Source organism: Oreochromis aureus, linkage group 1 (assembly GCF_013358895.1).
Source record: "Oreochromis aureus strain Israel breed Guangdong linkage group 1, ZZ_aureus, whole genome shotgun sequence".
NCBI lineage: Eukaryota > Metazoa > Chordata > Actinopteri > Cichliformes > Cichlidae > Oreochromis > Oreochromis aureus.
In genome coordinates, this window is record NC_052942.1 from 3,418,637 (window position 1) to 3,438,775 (window position 20,139).

General features: G+C 41.5%; 1 protein-coding gene across 1 annotated transcript in view; it reads left to right on the forward strand.

Moving 5' to 3' along the window:
• The window catches only part of LOC116334301 (multiple epidermal growth factor-like domains protein 11), a 230,030-nt gene that overhangs the window by 76,093 nt on the left and 133,798 nt on the right, over positions 1-20,139 (forward strand). The window contains exon 7 of the mRNA XM_039621112.1: positions 3,506-3,598. Within this exon, the coding sequence (XP_039477046.1) occupies positions 3,506-3,598 (93 nt within the window). The remainder of the gene's footprint in view (positions 1-3,505; positions 3,599-20,139) is intronic.

The window sequence follows — 20,139 nt, forward strand, 5'->3', positions numbered from 1 at the left end:
CCATGTTTTTTTCCTGAGGTAGCTCTGGCATAGCTTGGACTTGTGTTTTGGGTCATTACCTTGCTGTAGGATGAACCCCTAACCAACTAGGTGCATACCAGAGGGTATTGCATGGATGCAGAATGCTGTGGTAGTCATTTTGGTTCAGGGTGCCTCTCACTCTGTACAAGTCACCAACCCTGAATCCAGCAAACAGGCCCAGACCATCACACTTCCTCCTCCATGTTTGACAGTTGATGCCACACACTGTGGAACCATCCTTTCACCTACTTGACGGCGTACAAAGATCCTGTGTGATGAACAAATTTTGAATCATCAGTCCATAATACCTTCTTCCAGTCTTCAGTAGTCCAATGGTGGTGTTTCATGGCCCAGGCAAGCATCTGTCTTATTCTGACATCTTAGCGATGGCTTTCTTGCTACAACTCGTCCTATATATATAAGCCCTCAACAACAAATCTTAGCCCTCACAAAGGTGTTATTTCTTACAAAGATAGCTGGATATTTCTTTTTTCTCAGTTATTTGTTTTTCATTTCCTGTGATAACTGACTTCAGTCAGTCACTCATGCTTTTTGGACATGTTTCTAACTACATGGGCTATGCTCTAATAGATGCTTCACTAGTTTCTGTAAACTTTACTATACAGTATATAATGTCATCACCTTGGTATCTTGGGAAATAGAGCTTTCAAAGATGAGTTAATGTGAAAAGTGTATTTTAGCTCACAAATTGACAAACTAGGTTTTGGTGTTTTAACCAAAAAGGGACCAACTAGCGGATGAATAAAACATCGTACTCAGTATTGGAACTCTTTAACAGTCTTTCTCACTTCATGCTGGAATTACTTATTACTGCAAGAACTTGTTTGACTGTATCCGACTCAAGGGTTTAGGTCTTTTCCTTTAATTTTTCATCCATCATACTGAGGTCTTGAGTTTTAGGTTTCCTGAAAAATGCTCCACTTATGTGATATATGATGCAATGACATAATAATTAGAAGATCAAAAAGTTCTATTAAAAACATCTCAGTGTGCTGGTTAGTTTAAAGTTTTATGTATTACTTTTTATAGTCATTAAAATAGTGTTTTAAGAGTTCATTTTAGCTGTTCAGTGTGCAGTTTTTCTGTCTTGACTGCTCATACTGTTTGTCTTTTCGTCCTTTTCACATTGCTTTTTCTCCTTCTCATCGCAACATTGGCTAGTGACCACCTCTGACCTTCTAGCTAATAGCTGTATGAGATAATGCCAGAGTGACGCACAGTAGCCCTGTAAAACTCTGCATCATTTATTATGTTGTGATAGAATCATTTTTTAACCTTTAGATTGCACATGATGGCTTTCAACTGTAGTGTTGTGTCACAATGAAATATTATAGTAGTTGGAAGGTGATAATGGAGATGTCAGCACTACCTTATCTGTTTGCTGTACAATGCAGATAATACGCTTTGCTCGCTAGACTGGCTGGTAGAATATCTCCATATCCAAGCAAAGTAGAAAATATTATGGCTTATTGTTACATTAGGATGTCAAAGAGCAAGTAGTACACCTGGGATGTGCAGAGAATTTGTAAGGGGAAAATGACAAACAGGCACTGGTAATGTCATGTTTGGGGTTAATCTATGGTAGTGCAGAGCACAGAACACTGCATATTAAAAAATATAGACACAAATGATGTAAATTAAGAAAAACCTTCATTAATTTGCTGCAGATATGCTCAACACGGGCAAATAAGCAACACTATCAAGGATTTTGTCTTTTTTTAAATTTTTGCTTAGTGGCCAGTAGTTACCAGGGAGTCATTGACTGGTTTCTAGGGCTGCGTGACTGAGGCTTTAGCAATTAATTTCATAGTGAATGCCAGCAACCTTCACCAATCTTTGTAACTGGCCAGGAGGAAGTCATTGTTGTGGTCATTTAATGTCCTTAAAGAAACACATACATTATCCATGATTCAATGATAGATCTGAGGATGTGAGGGCAAATACTGTGTCTTCCTCCTTCAACGACACCTTCCAAGTAACATCACCTGCCTTTATCTCTTTTGCACACCAGTTTCAGCCACTAGATGTGACAGATTGAAGCAAAGTAATATTAGAAACTAAAACCATCTTATAGATAATCATCCAGTTTCTAGGTCTGTGTATTTGAGGTCTTAGTTTAATTTATTAGGATATAATCATCAGCCATAACAATGCATATTCTTACTAAACTCTTATAAAAAAAAACCCTTACATTGTGACAATAGACCATAGCAACCGAGAAACAGCTCAAATGGAACACCAACAGACAAGAGAAGCATCCTACAATATAAACTAGGTATAATGGGCATAATACTTCATTTACAAGTATTATACATTGTTGAGTAAGCTTTCTGAAAGCTAACACTGATCCATTTCATTCATTCATTTAATTAATTCATTTCTATAAAATCTCTCTATTGTGTTTAAAAACCTGGCAAAATGATTTTGTTTTCATATTTTCGTAAATATGATTTTACTGGTCAATAGTCTCTAGTATCTGCCTTTCCATTCCTTCATACCGTGGTGCATAACCTTAAAGAAAAAAATAATTGTAATATATATTAAATATATTTATGTTTTTAAATGAAAAAAAAAGCATTAATCACTTCAGTTTTTACAGCAAAACATCAAGAATAGCTTCATTTTAAAATTAAAAATGAGAACAGAGCTATATATTATATAGCACTATTACAGTATCTATTGAAATAAAAATGAATAATTAAAAACTATGAAAAACACATTTAATTTTTTAACAAACCAAAATGCATGAAAATATTGAAAAATCTGTGATTTATGATTATTTTTAATTTGCGTTTTTCTTCTACCTCAATAGAATTTCATGCATTAAGAGACGTAGCTGGCCCTGTCTAACAAACAACAATTGTATAGTAAAACTGTAATATCTGTAAATCAATGGAAAAACAGAAGTCTGTGAAAATGTTTCCAGGAGACAAAAATAAGTAACATTTGTGGCTTTTTTCACATCTTCAATGACTGGAACTCAGTTTTAGTACTCTTTGTTGTAGGATGTCTCAGTTTCTGAAAAGCATCTGGAAGAGAGGGGAGAGAGAAGTCCTGTGATCCAGGATTTAAAAGTCATCTGGTGTTATAGTGTATTTTGTTGTTGCGGCCATTGTTTTTCCGCAAAAATATACATTATGAGATAAATATTATCATCTGCTGCAGGGACAGAAGAGAAGCATCATCAGATTAAGACATTATTCTCCAAACAGACTTTTCAGTAGAAAATTTCCAAAACAGACTTTATGTGCTAAGCTGGAGTGGATAGTGTCAGATTTGCACTAAAGACTGTAACGTTGAAAGATATTAACATGAATTAAATAAACTGAGGGAACAGGATTATGATTTAAATGACAAATGGACTTGATGTAAGGTTTTATGACTCAAAGAAAAAACTTGATAACTTCTTATGTTTTATAGTCGCTTGTTTGACATTTGTTTCAATGTTCTTCTTTCTTCTCAGCACTGTGCACAGAAGAGTGTGCCCATGGACGATGTGTCTCTCCTGATACTTGCCAATGTGAGCCAGGATGGGGAGGACTGGACTGCTCCAGTGGTGAGTACTCAGTAGACAAACAGACAGTAAATGGAAAAATTAATATAAAGCATTGCATTACAAGCGTAATGTAGCATAATGAAGCTTTGAATAACAGTACTGCAGTCGATAAAAATAAAATTGACCTCGTCCTTTTCTATTTTTGTTTACCTTTCTAACCTCTTTGGTTTTGTAATATCTGAACATAACAATTCATAGCATTTCTTAACATAAAATAACTTACCATAACATGGAGTTGCATAACATAACACAACTGTAGAACATTTAGAGACAAAGTATCTGAATTTCAGGAGCGGGACCACGCCTCCAAACACGCCCCCTCCTGTTCTTATCCCAGTTCTCCAAGCTGTCCCACCCTCCCTCCACCTTTCAGTTATTTCACTTCTTCACTTCTTCACTGACAGACTGACAGAATTTCCTGATGTGTAAATAACTAGTGGAGAGACAGAACGTTAATAGCAAAATGATCAAACACTTCATGAAGACCAACCAGTCATTTTTTAAATATTAATACTTTTATTTATATTTATATCAGTATGTTAAAGCAGAAGTTGCTGTAGCACAAGCTTCCATTGCCACTTGTTTTTGTTGCTTTGCTGAACAGCTTAAAAACATGGAAAAGGAGTTTTTTTTTCTGGTATACGGACCGATATAATTTCTGAGCAGTAGCTTGGTACAAGCCTGTGTAATCAGAAATTAGTAACAGAATTTTAAAAGTGTTAGAAAAACAGGAAATGTGTATAAAAAACTTTTATAATATATATATTCCATTGTACCAGGAAAACATATATTTTAAAAAAAATCATCGGTTTCTAACAATTTTGAAACCTTTAAAAACATTAGCTTTCGGTCTGTGGCTACTTACTTATTTTCCTGCAAGACTGTGCTGGAATTAATCCAGCCTAAAACTTGAGCAGCATTTAATTATTAGTGACACAGCGTAATGTTACAGATTGGCAATGTGTTCAAAGGGACACCTGGCATTAACCTTATGTCATAAGAGGGCAGAGGAGCTCAATCCCTGTACTAAATTGTGCAAATCGATACAATTTGTTTGGTTTACCTTTAGCTGAAGGATGCATTTTCAGCACTGTTTCATGCAAATGCAATATATATAGGAAAATAGAAACACATGCAGCATGAATACAAATACATAACACTGAAATAAGACAAAAAGCTCAAATTCACAAGCTGCTGTCCTGTGGATTTAGACAGAGGTAAAGAGTGAAGTGGACATCGTTGACTGGTGTGTCTAATATACGATGCTGGGTTGCATGTTCAGCTATGCTGGGTTTTTTTGTCTTTACGCGCTCATTAAGGAGAGAAAAAGTTTTTATCCATGTCTGGCTGACAAAGTTTATCCATTACACGAGAGACAAACAGCTAAAATGTGCTTTGGCTTTGAAAAAGCTACTCAGAGCACATCAGTAAAAAGGCATGTAAATGTAATGTGTCAGAGGCATTGTCTGTTTCCATGACAACAAATGGAGGCCTGTTCCGTAATGAAATGCAGACAGAAGACTGAGAATGGAGCTCACAAAGAAACCTCGTCGTTGGCGTCAGTGTTTTATGGACTTTGCCTAACTTCCAACAACCTTGTGGAGCGAGAGATGTGAGGTTACCTAAACCCTTATAATCACAGGTCGTTTCCTGTTGGTGACTGAAATCATTCTGTCAGCTGTATCATGCACAGCAGAGCAGAGAGAGAAAAACTCCTTTTTTTCACCTAGAAGTTATACCAGCGATATGATAAGAGAGCCACATTGCATCAAGGAATCCTGAATGTAAATCATTGAGCTTGCCTTAGGGCAGGGGTCCCCAGCTCCAGGCCTCGAGGGCCGGTATCCTGCAGGTTTTAGATCTCACCCTGGGTCTACACACCTGAATCAAATGATTAGTTCATTACCAGGCCTCTGGAGAACTTCAAGACATGTTGAGGAGCTAATTTAGCCATTTGAATCAGCTGTGTTGGATCACAGACACATCTAAAAACTGCAGGACACCGGCCCTCGAGGCCTGGAGTTGGGGACCCCTGCCTTAGGGTCTTTCTGTTGGTCTGCAAACATGAGAATCATCTTCATACCCTCAGTATTATGGAATCTCTCTGGGATTGCTCTGAGAAGATAGAAGGAACCAAAATCACAGAAGAACTCTGTCAAGTCCTTCAAGATGCTTGAACATCCTAAAGTTGAACCAAAAGTTTATTTTAAAAATGTGCAACCACAGAAAAAGAGCAAGATATGGACAGCCAGCCTCCAATTTCATTCTTAAACATCTTGCAAAGCTAACATTTCAACCCTCTGTCTTTTCTGTCTGTACAGTAATATTGCAGGCATTTTCACATTTTTCACATTTTCAGACATTATAGAAAGAAATGGTTTTAAAACATTTTTACAACAAATTTTACACATAATGAGATTATAAGCAAAGTCTAGACGTACATGTAGAATAATTGTCATGGTCCTGGGTCTGGTGATTATTAATGTTCTGTAATTTTGTGGTTCTCATGGTTTAGTCTTTTGTATTTGTAGCTCCCTAAGTTAGCTTCTGTATTTTGTGATTTCTTTCCCGTGTTCCTTGTGTTACATCTGGTCACCCTGCTTTCTATGTTTGTGTATTTCCTGTTTTGCTTTGACAGTCCCGCGTCCTGTGTTAGTGTATTCTGTTTTGACAGGGAGGAACTGTCTCATGTGTGTGATTAGTCCCAGCTGTGTTTGCTCCTGTTCCTTATTTCCTCGTTACCCTCCTGTGTATTTAGTCCTCTGTCTTCCTCCTTCTGTTGTTGGTTCGTCTGTGTTTCTTCCCCTGTGTTTCCAAGTTTCAGGTTTCTAGTTTCATACAATGTTTTGTATTTAGTTTTCCCAGTATAGGTTTCGTTAGCTCCATCCCAGTCATTGTGTGCTTTTTGTTTGTACTTTGGTTCAGCCAAATAAAAGGCTCGCTTTCTGTTCATCACCTCACTCTGCCTCCATCGTCTGGTTTTGGGTCTACCTTCTGCTCACTCCACACCGTCTGACTCTGCAAACATAATAAAAGCCCTTTTGCACTAGTACCTATTTGACTTGGGTCGAGTCTGCTCGACTTGGTTTTTAGGGTTTTCCATTAGGTGGTAGTACCTGGTACCAGGTACTGTTTTAGTACTTTCTCTGCTGGGGTTCCAAGCAATCTGAGTTGATCTGAAAATGTGACGTCAACAGGCCGCATCGTGCTGATTGGCCAGTTAGTGACGTCACTCGATGAATCACCAGAGTGTCTCCCTGACAAAAATCAACACTGCCATTTTTGAAACCCGACAACGAGGGAAATGGCTCCACAAAAACCCACACCATGGTCCAGCGATTAGGTGCAGACTCGTACCTTTGCTTTATCTGTGTTTGTATATTGCCTCGATGTCCTGTTTCTTCACAGGACTTTCAGCCGTGTTGCTGTCACGACCTCAGGCACATTTAGGTGGTACTCCATTATAATGGAAAACAACAGAAACTGAGTCGATTCAAGTCAAGTCATGAGGCACAAGTCTTCTGGTGTTTACTATTTTAGCCTTTATGTATCTTTTGCATATTTTCTCTTAACAAAGGCTATGAGTAAACTAATGCAACTGTGTCACATCTGGAAAATAATTCTCGCTACACAGAAGTAATCTCTGTTGATTGAAATGATATACTTCTGAAACTGCCTACGCAGCAGTTTGCTTCTCATGTGCCTGATTCTATAAAGAATCTTTATCATCTTAAATTGCTTCTTTGCAGCATTTTCTTTCTTTTTATCTGATCCTTTTTGCACATGATAATCTTTGTCATTATAATCACCATCCCTGCATTACATGACAATTTTCATCAGAATTTTTCCTTATCTGTCGTTAATTTCTTCTCTTTTAACCGCTTCTGAAGCTTCTCCCAGAGTCCCCTGTTCTTTCTTCGCTTTCTCTCGTCCTGCTCCTTCTCTCACTGCTTCAACCCTACTTTTGTCTGAGCTGTTTATGCTGCCTGGCAGAGCAACAAAGTTCTTCACCTGGACAGGGGTCTAGAAAGGGAAGGTGGCTGAGGCTCACACATTGCTACACAAACTAATCTGATTAGCTGCAGAGGAAGACTTAACACAGTCCTGTGGCTTTCTTTTTCATTGTTCAGTGTTTTTAGTCACTTGAAGTTTAACTTACTTGTTAGTCACAACTTGTGTTCGACAAACATAAGAAGCATTTTCTAACACAATAAACATGTACATCACAGTCACATAGAATGTGTGTTTGCATACAATATTATATTTAGTATATTTAGTAGTTCAGTGCAAAACGTGTGCAATAAATAGATTTTGACAAGAGAAATATTTTCAACATGAAATGCTATAAAACCCTGCATAAGTCAAAGTTTTTGCGAAGAAAGCGCCCCCTCTTGGTGACACTAGACCATTGCATGAAATGTGTTGATGACGGAAAGTATCTCAACTTAGAAGCAGGAAAGGGAACTGCCAGTAACTAACTGGCACCTGGCTGGGGACAGCAAGTCTAAGCATGTGTTTCAGTAAAAGCAGCTGTTGATCAAAATTACTTTAAAGCTAATTTGCCCATCGAGTGTATAAAATGAGAAAAAGGGGGTTACAGTATAACTCACCCATTTAAACATGCATGTTCATATTACACACAAAGCAACATTATTTTATTTAATTTACATCAAGTTTTCTGGTTGCTGTACTCGCAAACAAAACTGTATAACACTGTGACGGTCTTAAGGACCTTTGGGTTAAAAAAATGGGTTAAACAGTGTTCAGATCATTCTGCTTACAGGGATTACCTACATACACTGAGCCCTTTATTTAAAATGTTGGTCACTTGACCACAATATATCTGACATAATATAAGGAAAATAGATTCTCTTTTAAATTTGAAGCAAACGAATCTCATTGGTGCCATTTTATTTAACAAACTGAAGGTTGAAGTGATATTCAAGGTCACAAAGTAGATTTTGTTTATCTGCCTATGATCAACTAATATATGAGTTCTCGTAACCGAATCATTGGTCAACATTTTCCCAGTGAATCGGTTTGTAACATATGAACTGAAATTGTGTCAATTCTACTGATTTGGATTAGATTAAGTGAAGTGGCTGGGTGTTAAATTCATTCATGTCGCTGGTGCTAAACTACAGCTATTTGCAAAACATCATAAAGAACACTGCTGAGCCATTCTGTATTGGAAAGTAATATGATTTGAAACAGCGTAGGACAAAAGTGACCACAGGATTCTTTTCTTTGTGCAAATTGTGTAAAAGCATGTAGAAAACAAACACATTGCTCATTAGGACGAGCTTGACATCCCCATAGGAGAGACGCTTCTGTCTCACAGTGCAGCATCTTTACAGCAAATTACATTCTTCCACAGGTAATGAGAAAATGACAAATTGTACGACGAGGATGTGTGGAGGCAGAATTTTCACGCTGAGCTGTTTTAATCTAACACGGGAGAAAAATGTACTCCCCGGTGTTCAAATTCACCTGTCGCACAGCCACGTTATCCACAAAGCAAGGTGTGATGCTGCTCTGTGCAGAGCTTTGCTTTAACACTAAAATAAACAAGAGGGAGGAAAAGGAGAGGGAGGAGATGCATAGATGAGTGCAGGAACAAAGAGACAGGCCGAGAGATGTTAAAGACAGCCAAACTTCCAGAGAGAACCAGACACATTAAATTGAGTTTGACTTTCCCTGTGTTTACTTCCACTCCCTTCCTTAAACAGGGACACAAGTGGGCCATCAATTCTTCATCCTCCCTTTCCTTTAGCTTAAGTGGTAGCAGATTTACCTAACCCATGTCTTGGCTTGGCCTCAGTCCCTTGGCTCTTGCGCAGCAATAAAAACGGTAAACAAAGGGGAATCTGGAGTACATCGAATAAGAAACGGGGGCTAAAGGGGCTATGAGGCTCATTAGGTGCCAATAACCTCCTCATCACCTCAATAGCACATGCTTATAGCTAGGGGTTTATGCTGAACTGGGCAGCACCAGGGAGGGCAGTGAGAGAGTATGCAAAGCTGGGGAGTGGAACCAAGTGGTTAAAATGAAACTGATATTGAGATGCAGTCGTTTCATTTCTACTTTAAACATGCAGTCGGCACAATTTTCTTTTTCCTCAGACTTATTTGAGTATTTGAGAGATGTGCTCATCAGAAGCTGAAAAATAGCTTCTATTTTTAGGTTCTGTTTTTATTGTTTTAAATAAAACAACCCTTTAAAACTTTTTAAACTGTCAAAAGTTATTTTCTCTGAAACAAACCATCTGCCACTTTCAGCTAAATTTTGTGTACAATTATAATTGGACACCTTTGCCAAATGCTCGGTTTTCCTTTTTAAATTTTGCCATCTTTAAGTAATAAAGACTTTGATTTAGTTCAGTTTTATTTGGCAACTCCAGGGCTTGAGGGCCAGTGTCCTGCAGGTTTTAGATCTCACCCTGGGTCAACACACCTGAATCAAATGATTAGTTCATTCCCAGGCCTCTGGAGAACTACAAGACATGTTGAGGAGGTCATTTAGCCATTTAAATCAGCTGTGTTGGATCAGGGACACATCCAATACCTGCAGGACACCGGCCCTCAAGGGCTGGAGTTGCCCACCCCTGATTTATATAGTATCAAATCACTGAGCATCACATACTGTGACACCAGCAATGTAGGAAATCAGACCTCCTTTGTAACCGCACATTTTACAGCACAGCATAAATAAATTGATACATCTATCTGAAACATTACAGGAATAACTTTTGTAATTTCGCTTCAAAAAAATTTTACTTGAAGATTCCCAGTTTATCATCCTTTTCAGAACCTCAGATCAGAGCAAACGTGTAGATGCTGTGTCCATTTAACACGCTGCCTCTCCAAACCACGAAATGTATATGCAGGCAGAAGTCGCAGTAAGTTTCAGTCTGCAGTAGGAACAGAGGGAGATATTTTATTTCAGGCCAACATGAAAATAATCATGTGAAAACGTTCAAACTGACATAACTAACACAATTACAGGTAAATACATATTACCTGCCTAACTTAATAGTTTCTGGTAATTAAGGACCCTGTAATGTACTTCATACTTGCTCACTAGTAACTTCTTGGCTGTTATACTGAGTTGACAGTGCCCTGCTGGTACTGCAGCTTCTGCTTTGCCTCTCCAAAGCATGAAATGGACACTGTGACATCAAGTTGACCCACTTACTGTTGTTTTCCTGTCAAATCTGTACATCACTTTTAAAAATAGCAAATAGGGAACCTGTTAATCCTGTTGTGTGTGATGTGTTTTACCTAACAAGTTTTTGCTTTACTTCCTGTGTCTCACCCTCGTTTTTCACCAAGAAATATTTCTGTAAAACGACAAATTGGTCTGGTGTGGTTTGCTGATATGACATGTGGCTCTCAGTGGCCAGCGTGGTCACATGTCATCTCACTACTGTGTCCAGACATGCTAGACATAAATCCCAGACATAAATAGACACACACACACACACACACACACACACACACACAGAAAGAAAAGCTTGGGTAGACAATCTCACACTCAATCATATAACTGCCCACAGTGATACATTGTCTCTTTGCGGGCCAAGTCTTTATAAGAACCAAGTTTCGCACAATTCTTCCTGCTGGCTTCCATGTTTGAGAAAGCTTATCAAGGTGTGCAACATCGTAATGCAGCCTGCACTTTCCCACAGCTGCTGCTCTCCATTTTCACTCTTTTGTTTGCCTCTTGTGTACCTTTCTTCTTATCTCCCGGTGCCACTCTTCAGCTCAGCTGCACAAAATCCATACAGATTCACTGCAGTGCAACTCTGCCTCAGCTTCTGGTTTTGATTTCTGCTCGCCTCTGTTTGTTCCCAGCCAGTCAGCAACTCTGTACAAGCCTTTTTGCCACAGATTATTTATGTTCATGCTTTCTAAGTTTTGGTTCTGTTTTCTGAATCAGGTTCAGGTTATGTTATTTTACTTGTAGGTAGAGGTTTACAATATCCATCTTTTACTGTAAATGCAGTCATTTGCAGCATTGTATATATATATATATATATATCACATTGTTTTACACTTTTGTATAGTGAGTGCAGTGCAGCCTTGCTGACAAACCTTTCCAGCAATCAGTGTTCAGTGTTCACACCATGTGTTAGTATTAAAAATCTAACACTCTGTTCTTACTTCTGAAAAATATTCTGAAAGGCCTTGAATGATTAGTAATTCATTCATTCATGCTATGTAAGCTCCCCTGTCAGCAGCCGGTACACTGCTGAACACTGCAGGCTTTGAGCTGTTAAAAAGTAAACAGCGGTGGTATAGTTTTTAAAGGCCAGAGACAATATCCTATTGTTAATATAATTCTGGATACAAATCTTACTAAGCTGGACTAAAGTGTTGCCTTACATAATCCTCCTTGTTAATTTTCTAATTTTTGTTCCCTGTAAAGTTGATTTTGTTAGAATAACAAATTTGCATTATCTAGATGCTTTGGCCCATTTCTCAGTCCCTTAATCCAGTGCAGCTGCAGACTGGCAGGTTAATGTCCAAGAACACCTTTATACCTTCTACTCAGACACTAGTAGATGGTCTCGTGAAAAATTCAGCCATGCTTGAAAAAGGATTAGCTTCGAAGAACATTGAAGTGTTTGTGTCTTTTCACTTAAGACATGCTGCAATTAATCTTTCCCTTTAACACAGATGTTATGTAGAGTTTGGGAGAAACAATTAACGTGCACTAAAAAAGTAATGTTGAAAGACATAAATAGTAGAAGGGTGATAACTGAACTAGTGATATCATAAAACTGAGGTGACTACTAATAAATCCAGGGCAGAAATATGGGCATTTTACACTTAAATATTACAGTGTTGGCATATTCAAGGTGCATTTTACAGATGAGATTTTGGATATTAATTTATATCGCTCCATAAATAAGGAAATACTGTCATCAATCACAAAATCTTCCACAAAAAGTAGGAGCCCAAGCACTCGTTGCTTTCATGAAATGTGTGCAAAGAAATGTAATTTTGTTCTAACAGCTGTGCATATATTAGGAGAGGAAAGGAAACACCACCACATTTCAGTTGGGTTGACACCTGGACTTTGACTGGGTCATTCTTTCTTGATCTTTTCTTTTTTAGCCATTCTGTTGTGGATTTGATGGTGTTCTTGGGATAATTGTCCTACTGCATAACTCAAAGTGCGATTGCTATTCGTTCTGTTGGTGTTACTGCATCTGCACTTCCTTGTTGAGTGATAGCATTCTTGCCAGTTTTGAGTTTGAACAAGTGAATTCAAGTCAGCGTAACTGTTGGAGCAAATCCAAGATCTGCCTTTTGTTCTGCATCAGAGAGATATAGTATGTCCTTGGCTTTCTTCTCAGAAAACATCAACAAGTTAATTTTTAACAACGGTTTACACAACACCTCCTGGTGTATAACTCAATACAAAAATAACAATTTCATTTCTGGTTTTATTTCAGTCACTTTATCCTTGATCTGCTTCAAATGTTATCCCACATACAAATATAGTAGCCGGGCTGTGTTATGGACATCACAGCTGTTGTCGACAGCTAAGGAGGTAAAGTCAGTATTATCTGCTTTGTCTTTCAGCTGAAGGTACAGATTTCAAGTTTCCTTGATTCGTCTTGTTACGTTTCACTGAGAATTGCGCATTCTCACATGCTTCTTTTTTCTCAGGGTACGTTAGCGTGGTGGAGTCCACCAAACACTTTGTGATAAACTCTCCATCAGAGAATGGCTTACTCTTTTTTGCAATTTTGTGGGAAATCCCAAAGCTGGTCTTGACTGCTGTATCCTTGGATGTGTAAAGCTTGGAAAAAAATCTTTGTCTTTCTCAAATTGTCTTTTGCAGCTTTGCTGGGAAAGGTTTACATGCAAATTCCTGCTCGGCATCAGTCACATTCTTATATTACTCTGCATGTTTGATCTTGGTGATTCAAACTGTAAACTCATTTCCATAAGCTAAGCACATGGCTTTAACTCTGACTAACCCTAACCCTAACCCCCGAAACAAAAATCAAGGAGCATAAGAGTCCAGATTAAACCAAAAACACAAGAAAACAGGTCAACACAAAACAAGACTATTCATGAGTCCACAGTAAAGTCTGGGGGTCGACCCGGGGGTCGACCCAGAGGTCGACAACACAAGGACCAAGACAGTTCAGGGGGCCGGCCGTGCACACGGCAACAGCGGCGACGGGCAAACAGTTCTGGAGGCCGACCGTGCACGCGGCAATGGTGGCAGCACCGGGCAAACAGTTCTGGAGGCCGACCACTTGGAAGGCAGTGGTGGCCACTGCGCAGGCCCGGAGGTCGGCCGCGATGCCAGCGGTGGTGACGAACTCTGTCCGGAGGCCGTCCTCGACTGCCATGATGCCAACTTAGAGGCCTGGAAAGTGGCCGGCAGAGGCGAGGCGGAACAGGACGAGCTGGGTCCCATGACGGTGTGGCAACCGCAGGACCAGACGAGGCAGGACCAGACGTGGACGAGTCTGAAGAGGCAGGACCAGACGTGGACGAGGCTGAAGAGGCAGGACCAGACGTGGACGAGGCTGAAGAGGCAGGACCAGACGTGGACGAGGCAGAAGAGGCAGGACCAGACGTGGACGAGGCAGAAGAGGCAGGACCAGACGTGGACGAGGCAGAAGAGGCAGGACCAGACGTGGACGAGGCAGGACCAGACGTGGACGAGTCTGAAGAGGCAGGACCAGACGTGGACGAGTCTGAAGAGGCAGGACCAGACGTGGCAGGACCAGGCAAAGGCGAAGGTGAAGCTGGACCAGGCGAAGATGAAGACACGGAGGCTGGGCCAGGCGTGGACGAGTCTGATGAGGCAGGGCCAGGCGAAGGCGGAGCAGAAGCTGGACCAGGCGAAGGCGGAGCAGAAGCTGGACCAGGCGAAGGCGGAGCAGAAGCTGGACCAGGCGAAGGCGGAGCAGAAGCGGAACCTGACGGCAGCGAGACGGCTGCGGGCGGTGATATGCATGCTGCAGGAGACGAGGCTGCAGGAGATGATGCAGAAGTCGCGGGGGATAGTTCAGCGGGTGACGGCTGAACAGACTTCCCCGGACCGTCAGCTGACATGAGGATGTGCTGGCTGGGTCCTCCAGGGCCCCCAGCAGATGAGGCGTGGTGCTGGGTGGGCTCCTCGGACCCACCAGCAGACGTGGCATGAGGCTGGACGGGCTCCTTGGAACCTCCAGCAGACGTGGCTTGAGGCTGGACGGGCGACTCTGGCCCTCCAGCTGACGACACTTGAGGCTGGCTGGGCTCCTCGGGCCCTCCAGCCGACGAGGCAGAATGCTGGCTGAGTTCACCTGAACCCCCAGCTAACGTGGCTTGAGACTGGACGGGCTCCTCGGGCCCTCCAGTGGAAACAGACACTGAAGCAGCAGGTATGCAGACCTCTGCCAGTGTGGACACTGGCTGGGACTGAGCAGCACAGTGGCTGGACTCAGGCAGCAACAGTGGGATGCAGTCCTCAGAGGGCTGAAAGTGTTCCCCAATGCACTCAGCAGAGGATGGAGGCGGACGGGTGAACTCACTTGAACTCTCAGGGGGTGCTGAGAGCCGAGACTGTTCTGGTGAGTTCTCCGGGGGAGCTGCTGGCGCTGGCGTCTTGACCTCCAGGGGTCCAGAGTTGGCTGGTGAGCGACACCCAGCCTCTGGGGAGGCCCTAGAGGGAGTAACTGTCACAGAGGTGGCCAGCTTAAGAGAACCAGCAGATGTTGTGGTGAAGTGTGTTCCCTGCTTAGAATGAGACAGTGAGGATGGTGGCTGAATGGGTGAGTGAGCAGACAGTTGAACAAGTGGCAGCTGAGCTATAGGCAGCGAAGCAGCTACAGACTGACCTACAGGTAGCGGAGACGGCTGTAGGGAAGGCGTAATAGGTGCAGGAGCCGCTGGCTGAACTGAGGGCGGCAGGGCTGCTGGCTGAACTGAGGGCGGCAGGGCTGCTGGCTGAACTGAGGGCGGCAGGGCTGCTGGCTGAACTGAGGGCAGCTCTACAGGCTTGATGTTTGACTGGGGTGAAAGTGAGGACGGGACCATGGAGTGGACACAATCATTAACACGGGATAAAGGTTCAGAACAGGCAGTCTTAGAAGCTACGACCATGGGTGAGACGGGGAAATCATGGTTATCCTCAGTAGAAACACAAAAAAATTGCCCCAGAAACAACAGTCACAGAAGCAACAGAATCAACAAAAGTGTCCCTTTCACTCACCACAGCCGGCTGCTCTGACATTCTGAATTCTGGCTGTGGGGTGCCGCGCCGACGGCGTGAACGTCGCTTCCTCCGTGGAGATGGCTCCGACGGGCCGGGTAACTCCTCATCCGGCGGTACGGACGGCACGTCCTCCGTTGAAGCGAGCAGGCGAGCAGTGACGGCGGGGGGGTGAAGGTGTAGTTCGTGGAGAATGAAGTTTTGTACGAGCGGGTGGAGTGAGTCCAATAGCCAGGGATAATCGGAAATAAGCTGTTGTAGCTTGTCTTCCACAGCATAGAGAAACGCTTCTCCCTCATGCTTCAGCCACAGATTGATTAACTTGGAAGCTGAGTCCGTTATGAGCTTTCGAAGCTCCGTGGGTGGGGTGAATGCCGCTGGATCCATACCTGGCTGATCCGTACTGTCACGGCGAATGAGATGAGCCGTGTGGAAAATAATAAAGGAGGATCCAATCGCAGGCAAGAATGAAGGTGAGAGGGTGGTTTATTTAACACAAAATGAAATGGACAAAACAGCAGACGGGACCGAAACTATCTAAACTGAGAACAACTAAACTACTGACACAAACCAGGACCTGAACATAAAGGAGGAAGAGCGGAGGTGGCAGACGACGGACAGCAGGGAGACACACAGATGAAGCAGGGTGGATACGCAGACAGACCAGCAACTACAAACACAGAAGACGCGACTTAAATACACACAGAGAAACACAGGGAGATTACACACAGGTGGGGAACACAGCTGGGAATAATCAACAAGACGAGACAGGGGTAAAACTGAACACACTCACATGAGACGCGGACCTTCACAATAAAACAGGAAACGAGAACACTACACCAAGACGCAGACCTGACACTGAGAAACAGACAGAAAATGACACATGGAACTAAACCCACACAAAACATCAGAACACAAATCCTAAATACCAATAAACAGAAACATGGAACTCCAATAACAATAATCATCATCACCATCATCACAAAATGAGAAAACAATCCAAAACACCAAGATAACTGAAACACAAAGTGCCAGAGAAACATAAAGAACAATCCATGATGCAAAAGTAAACCAAAACATAATAAACTCAAAATACTGGGTCCAACGGACCCAGAACCGTGACACTGACTTAGGTAACTAAAAACTTGTACATGTATTGTTAAAAACTGTTCATTCTGCATGAATAATTATTTTCTTTCTGCTTCCTATAGGAGCAGTAAGGGTGTGCTCAGAAAGTGTGGTACAATAAGCAATTACACTACCAGTCAAAAGTTTGGACACACCTTCTCAGGGTTTTTCTTTATTTTTACTACCTTCTACATTATAGATACAAACAGAAGACATCAAATATATGAAACAAGATATATGGAATTATGTAGCAAAGAGAAAACTGATGTCTTTTATTTTAGATTCCTCAAAGTAGCCGCCCTCTGCTTTGCTGACAGCGCTGCAAACCCTCCACCTTCTCCCAATGAGCTTCATGATGTAGTCACCACAAATGGTTTTCACGTCACAGGTGTGCCTGTCAGGGTTCAGTTGTGGAATTTCTTGCCTTCTTAATGGGGTTGGGACCATCAGTTGTGTTGTGCAGAAGTCAGGTTGGTACACAGCTGACAGCTCTATTTGACAACTGTTAGAATTTATATTATGGCAAGAACGAATCAGCTAAGTAAAGAGAAACGACACTCCATCATTACTTTAAGAACTGAAGGTCAGTCAGTTTGGAAAATTGCTGAAACTTTGAATGTGTCTCCAAGTGCAGTCACAAAAACCATCAAGCACTACGGCGATACTGGTGTTTATACTGGTGTTTATACTGGTGTTTATACAGAGATGTGTCTGCTACTGAGTTCCAGTAGCAGACACATCTCCATCAACTGTTCAGAGGAAACTGTGTGAATCAGACCTTTATGGTCAAACAGCTGTTAGCCGTGGGCAGCACGGTGGTGCAGTGATTAGCACTTATGCCTCACAGCAAGAAGGTCCCGAGTTTGATTCCACTACCTGGCCAGGGCGTTTCTGAGTTTGCATGTTCTCCCCCACAGTCATGCAGTTAGTGGGGTTAGGTTAATTGGTAATTCTAAATTGCCCGTAGGTGTGAATCTTAGTGTGAGCGCCAATGGTTGTCTGTCTCAATGCGACAGACCGCCGACCTGCCCAGGGTGTACCCGGCCTCTGTGATAGCTGGGATAAGACATGTTTTGAGTTATTTCACACTTCTTTGTTTACTTCATAATTCCATATGTGTTCATTCGTAGTTGTGATGCCTTCACTGAGAATCTACAATGTAAATAGTCATGAAAACCATTAAATAAGAAGGTGTGTCCAAACTTTTGACTGGTACTTTTTTCCACAAGTCTGAAAGAAGATGCCATGGAAGCAAAATTAGCCAGTAAATGAAAAAACCCCCAAAGTATTTGCATTTATTGTCTTCCCTTTGTAACATATTTGCCTTCAAACCCGCAGTGAGAACCTTTCTACTTTTATGATCTCAGTATTCTTCTATTGCATGATGCTTTTTTGTTTGTTTGTTTCTTTCTCTTTGTTTTGAGCTGTGCCCACTGAATTGTGAATGCCACACACTTCCCCAGCATCATGTATACGAGTCTGTCAGCTTCGCTCTGTCTGGCAGTAGATGATTCTGAACTCCCACTGCTCTTCATTAGCATCAAGTTCATTAGGCTGCTAATAACTGTTGCCCATGTTGGAGGAGGTGATACTGTGAGGTCAGCAGCCATTAGCCAGTGGGTCTTCTGGGTTTTGTCCTGCTTTGAACTTCATTCAGGAGAAAACTGGCCTTTTATAATAAAGCGTATCAGCAAGTCATTAAGTGCAGCTTTGCAGGGATGATGTGATGAGTTCCTATGGAAAGGCAAGGGGGAACTATACGAAAAACTGTGGTTAGGAAGGGAGAGAGAGGATCATACATATTTAGAATATCAAGCAAGTATTAGCATAATGTATGGGTGGCTGAGGTGAACTCATACTGGAGGTCTGTGTGTCTGTGTGGCTTGAAAATATGGTTGTTAATTTCATATAAATGTCCAGTCTCAAAGACTCATCACATCTCATTCAATAACTGGATCATTTCTAACTTAAACAGTAATGTATTTCCTCTGATGTCAAACTACTACTTTAGATTTATTGTGTTACAGGCTGTAGAGCAGGAGCTCAAAGAAACACAACATCTGTTCTTTGTAATAACCTATGCTCTCTCCTACAAGTTTTCCTTTGTGTTTTTCCCTCGCTGTGCCTCGTGCTGTCTGTCTGTCTTGGTCAAAGAGATTTGGTCTGACTTTATACTTGCTATTTTATTGTAATGGTTAGCTTGTCATGTGGTTTCCTGTGTTCTTAATTCTCACCTTTATTCTTCTTCCTTCCTCATTAGTGCCTGTTAATGGATTTTGTAGTTAAATGTAATTTTATTTGGTGTTTACATGCTAGATTATAACTTGATTACCTTTGCAACATTTTACTCGATCCATCTTTCTGTCTTTTGCCGTTGTTAAGTGAAATTGTTGAGCAATAGTTTCTAATACAGGGGTCCCAGTGCAGTCATGCTGATCGATATAGTCCATAGGTCCAAAAATGGAGTTCTGCTGTTCATGTCATTTTCTGACCATATTCATGCAGTTAGGTTTATTTTGAATGACTGAAAGTCACCTTTTGATTGTTCAGAAGAAAAATGTGCAAATTGTCAACCTTGTTACATTATATATAATATTATCAGTAACAATTTACTCATATAGCACACGGGAGTGTTCACTTCTTTTGTGTGTGTTGTAAATAATCTGGTTATGCATGCATTGCGCAGACTCTAGGACACACTGTTGTCCTTTTGCACGAGTGTGTGTATCTACACCTCCTCTTCATGATCCTGCACTTCATTTAGTTGTAAGTGATAATGCACACAGTCTAAAGGGACACCGGTTGTCCTGCTCAACAGGAACACAGCTTTAAACACAAATCCACACAATGCTGACAAATGAACTTGCCCCACTGCCAACTCCAATTAATAGCTTCAGCTACATCAGCATGCCCCTTGTGTTTGGTCAAAATTAATTTACCAACAAACTTTTTAATCAAATTTCACCACAAACCCCGAGGGGCGATCGGCTCTGTGCATTCACTGTTTGGTGCTGCAATGTTCATCTCTTGCAATGGGGAGCAGTGATTCAGCTTGAAGCAGTGAAGCATGGCTTTTCCCCCCGCTTGTTGCAAGTGTAAGAAAAATGATCCTTCAGCATTTCCTGTTAAATTACAGGGAACAACACAATCAAAGCCACAGTCGCCTAAAAAGCACAGTTTTCAAATG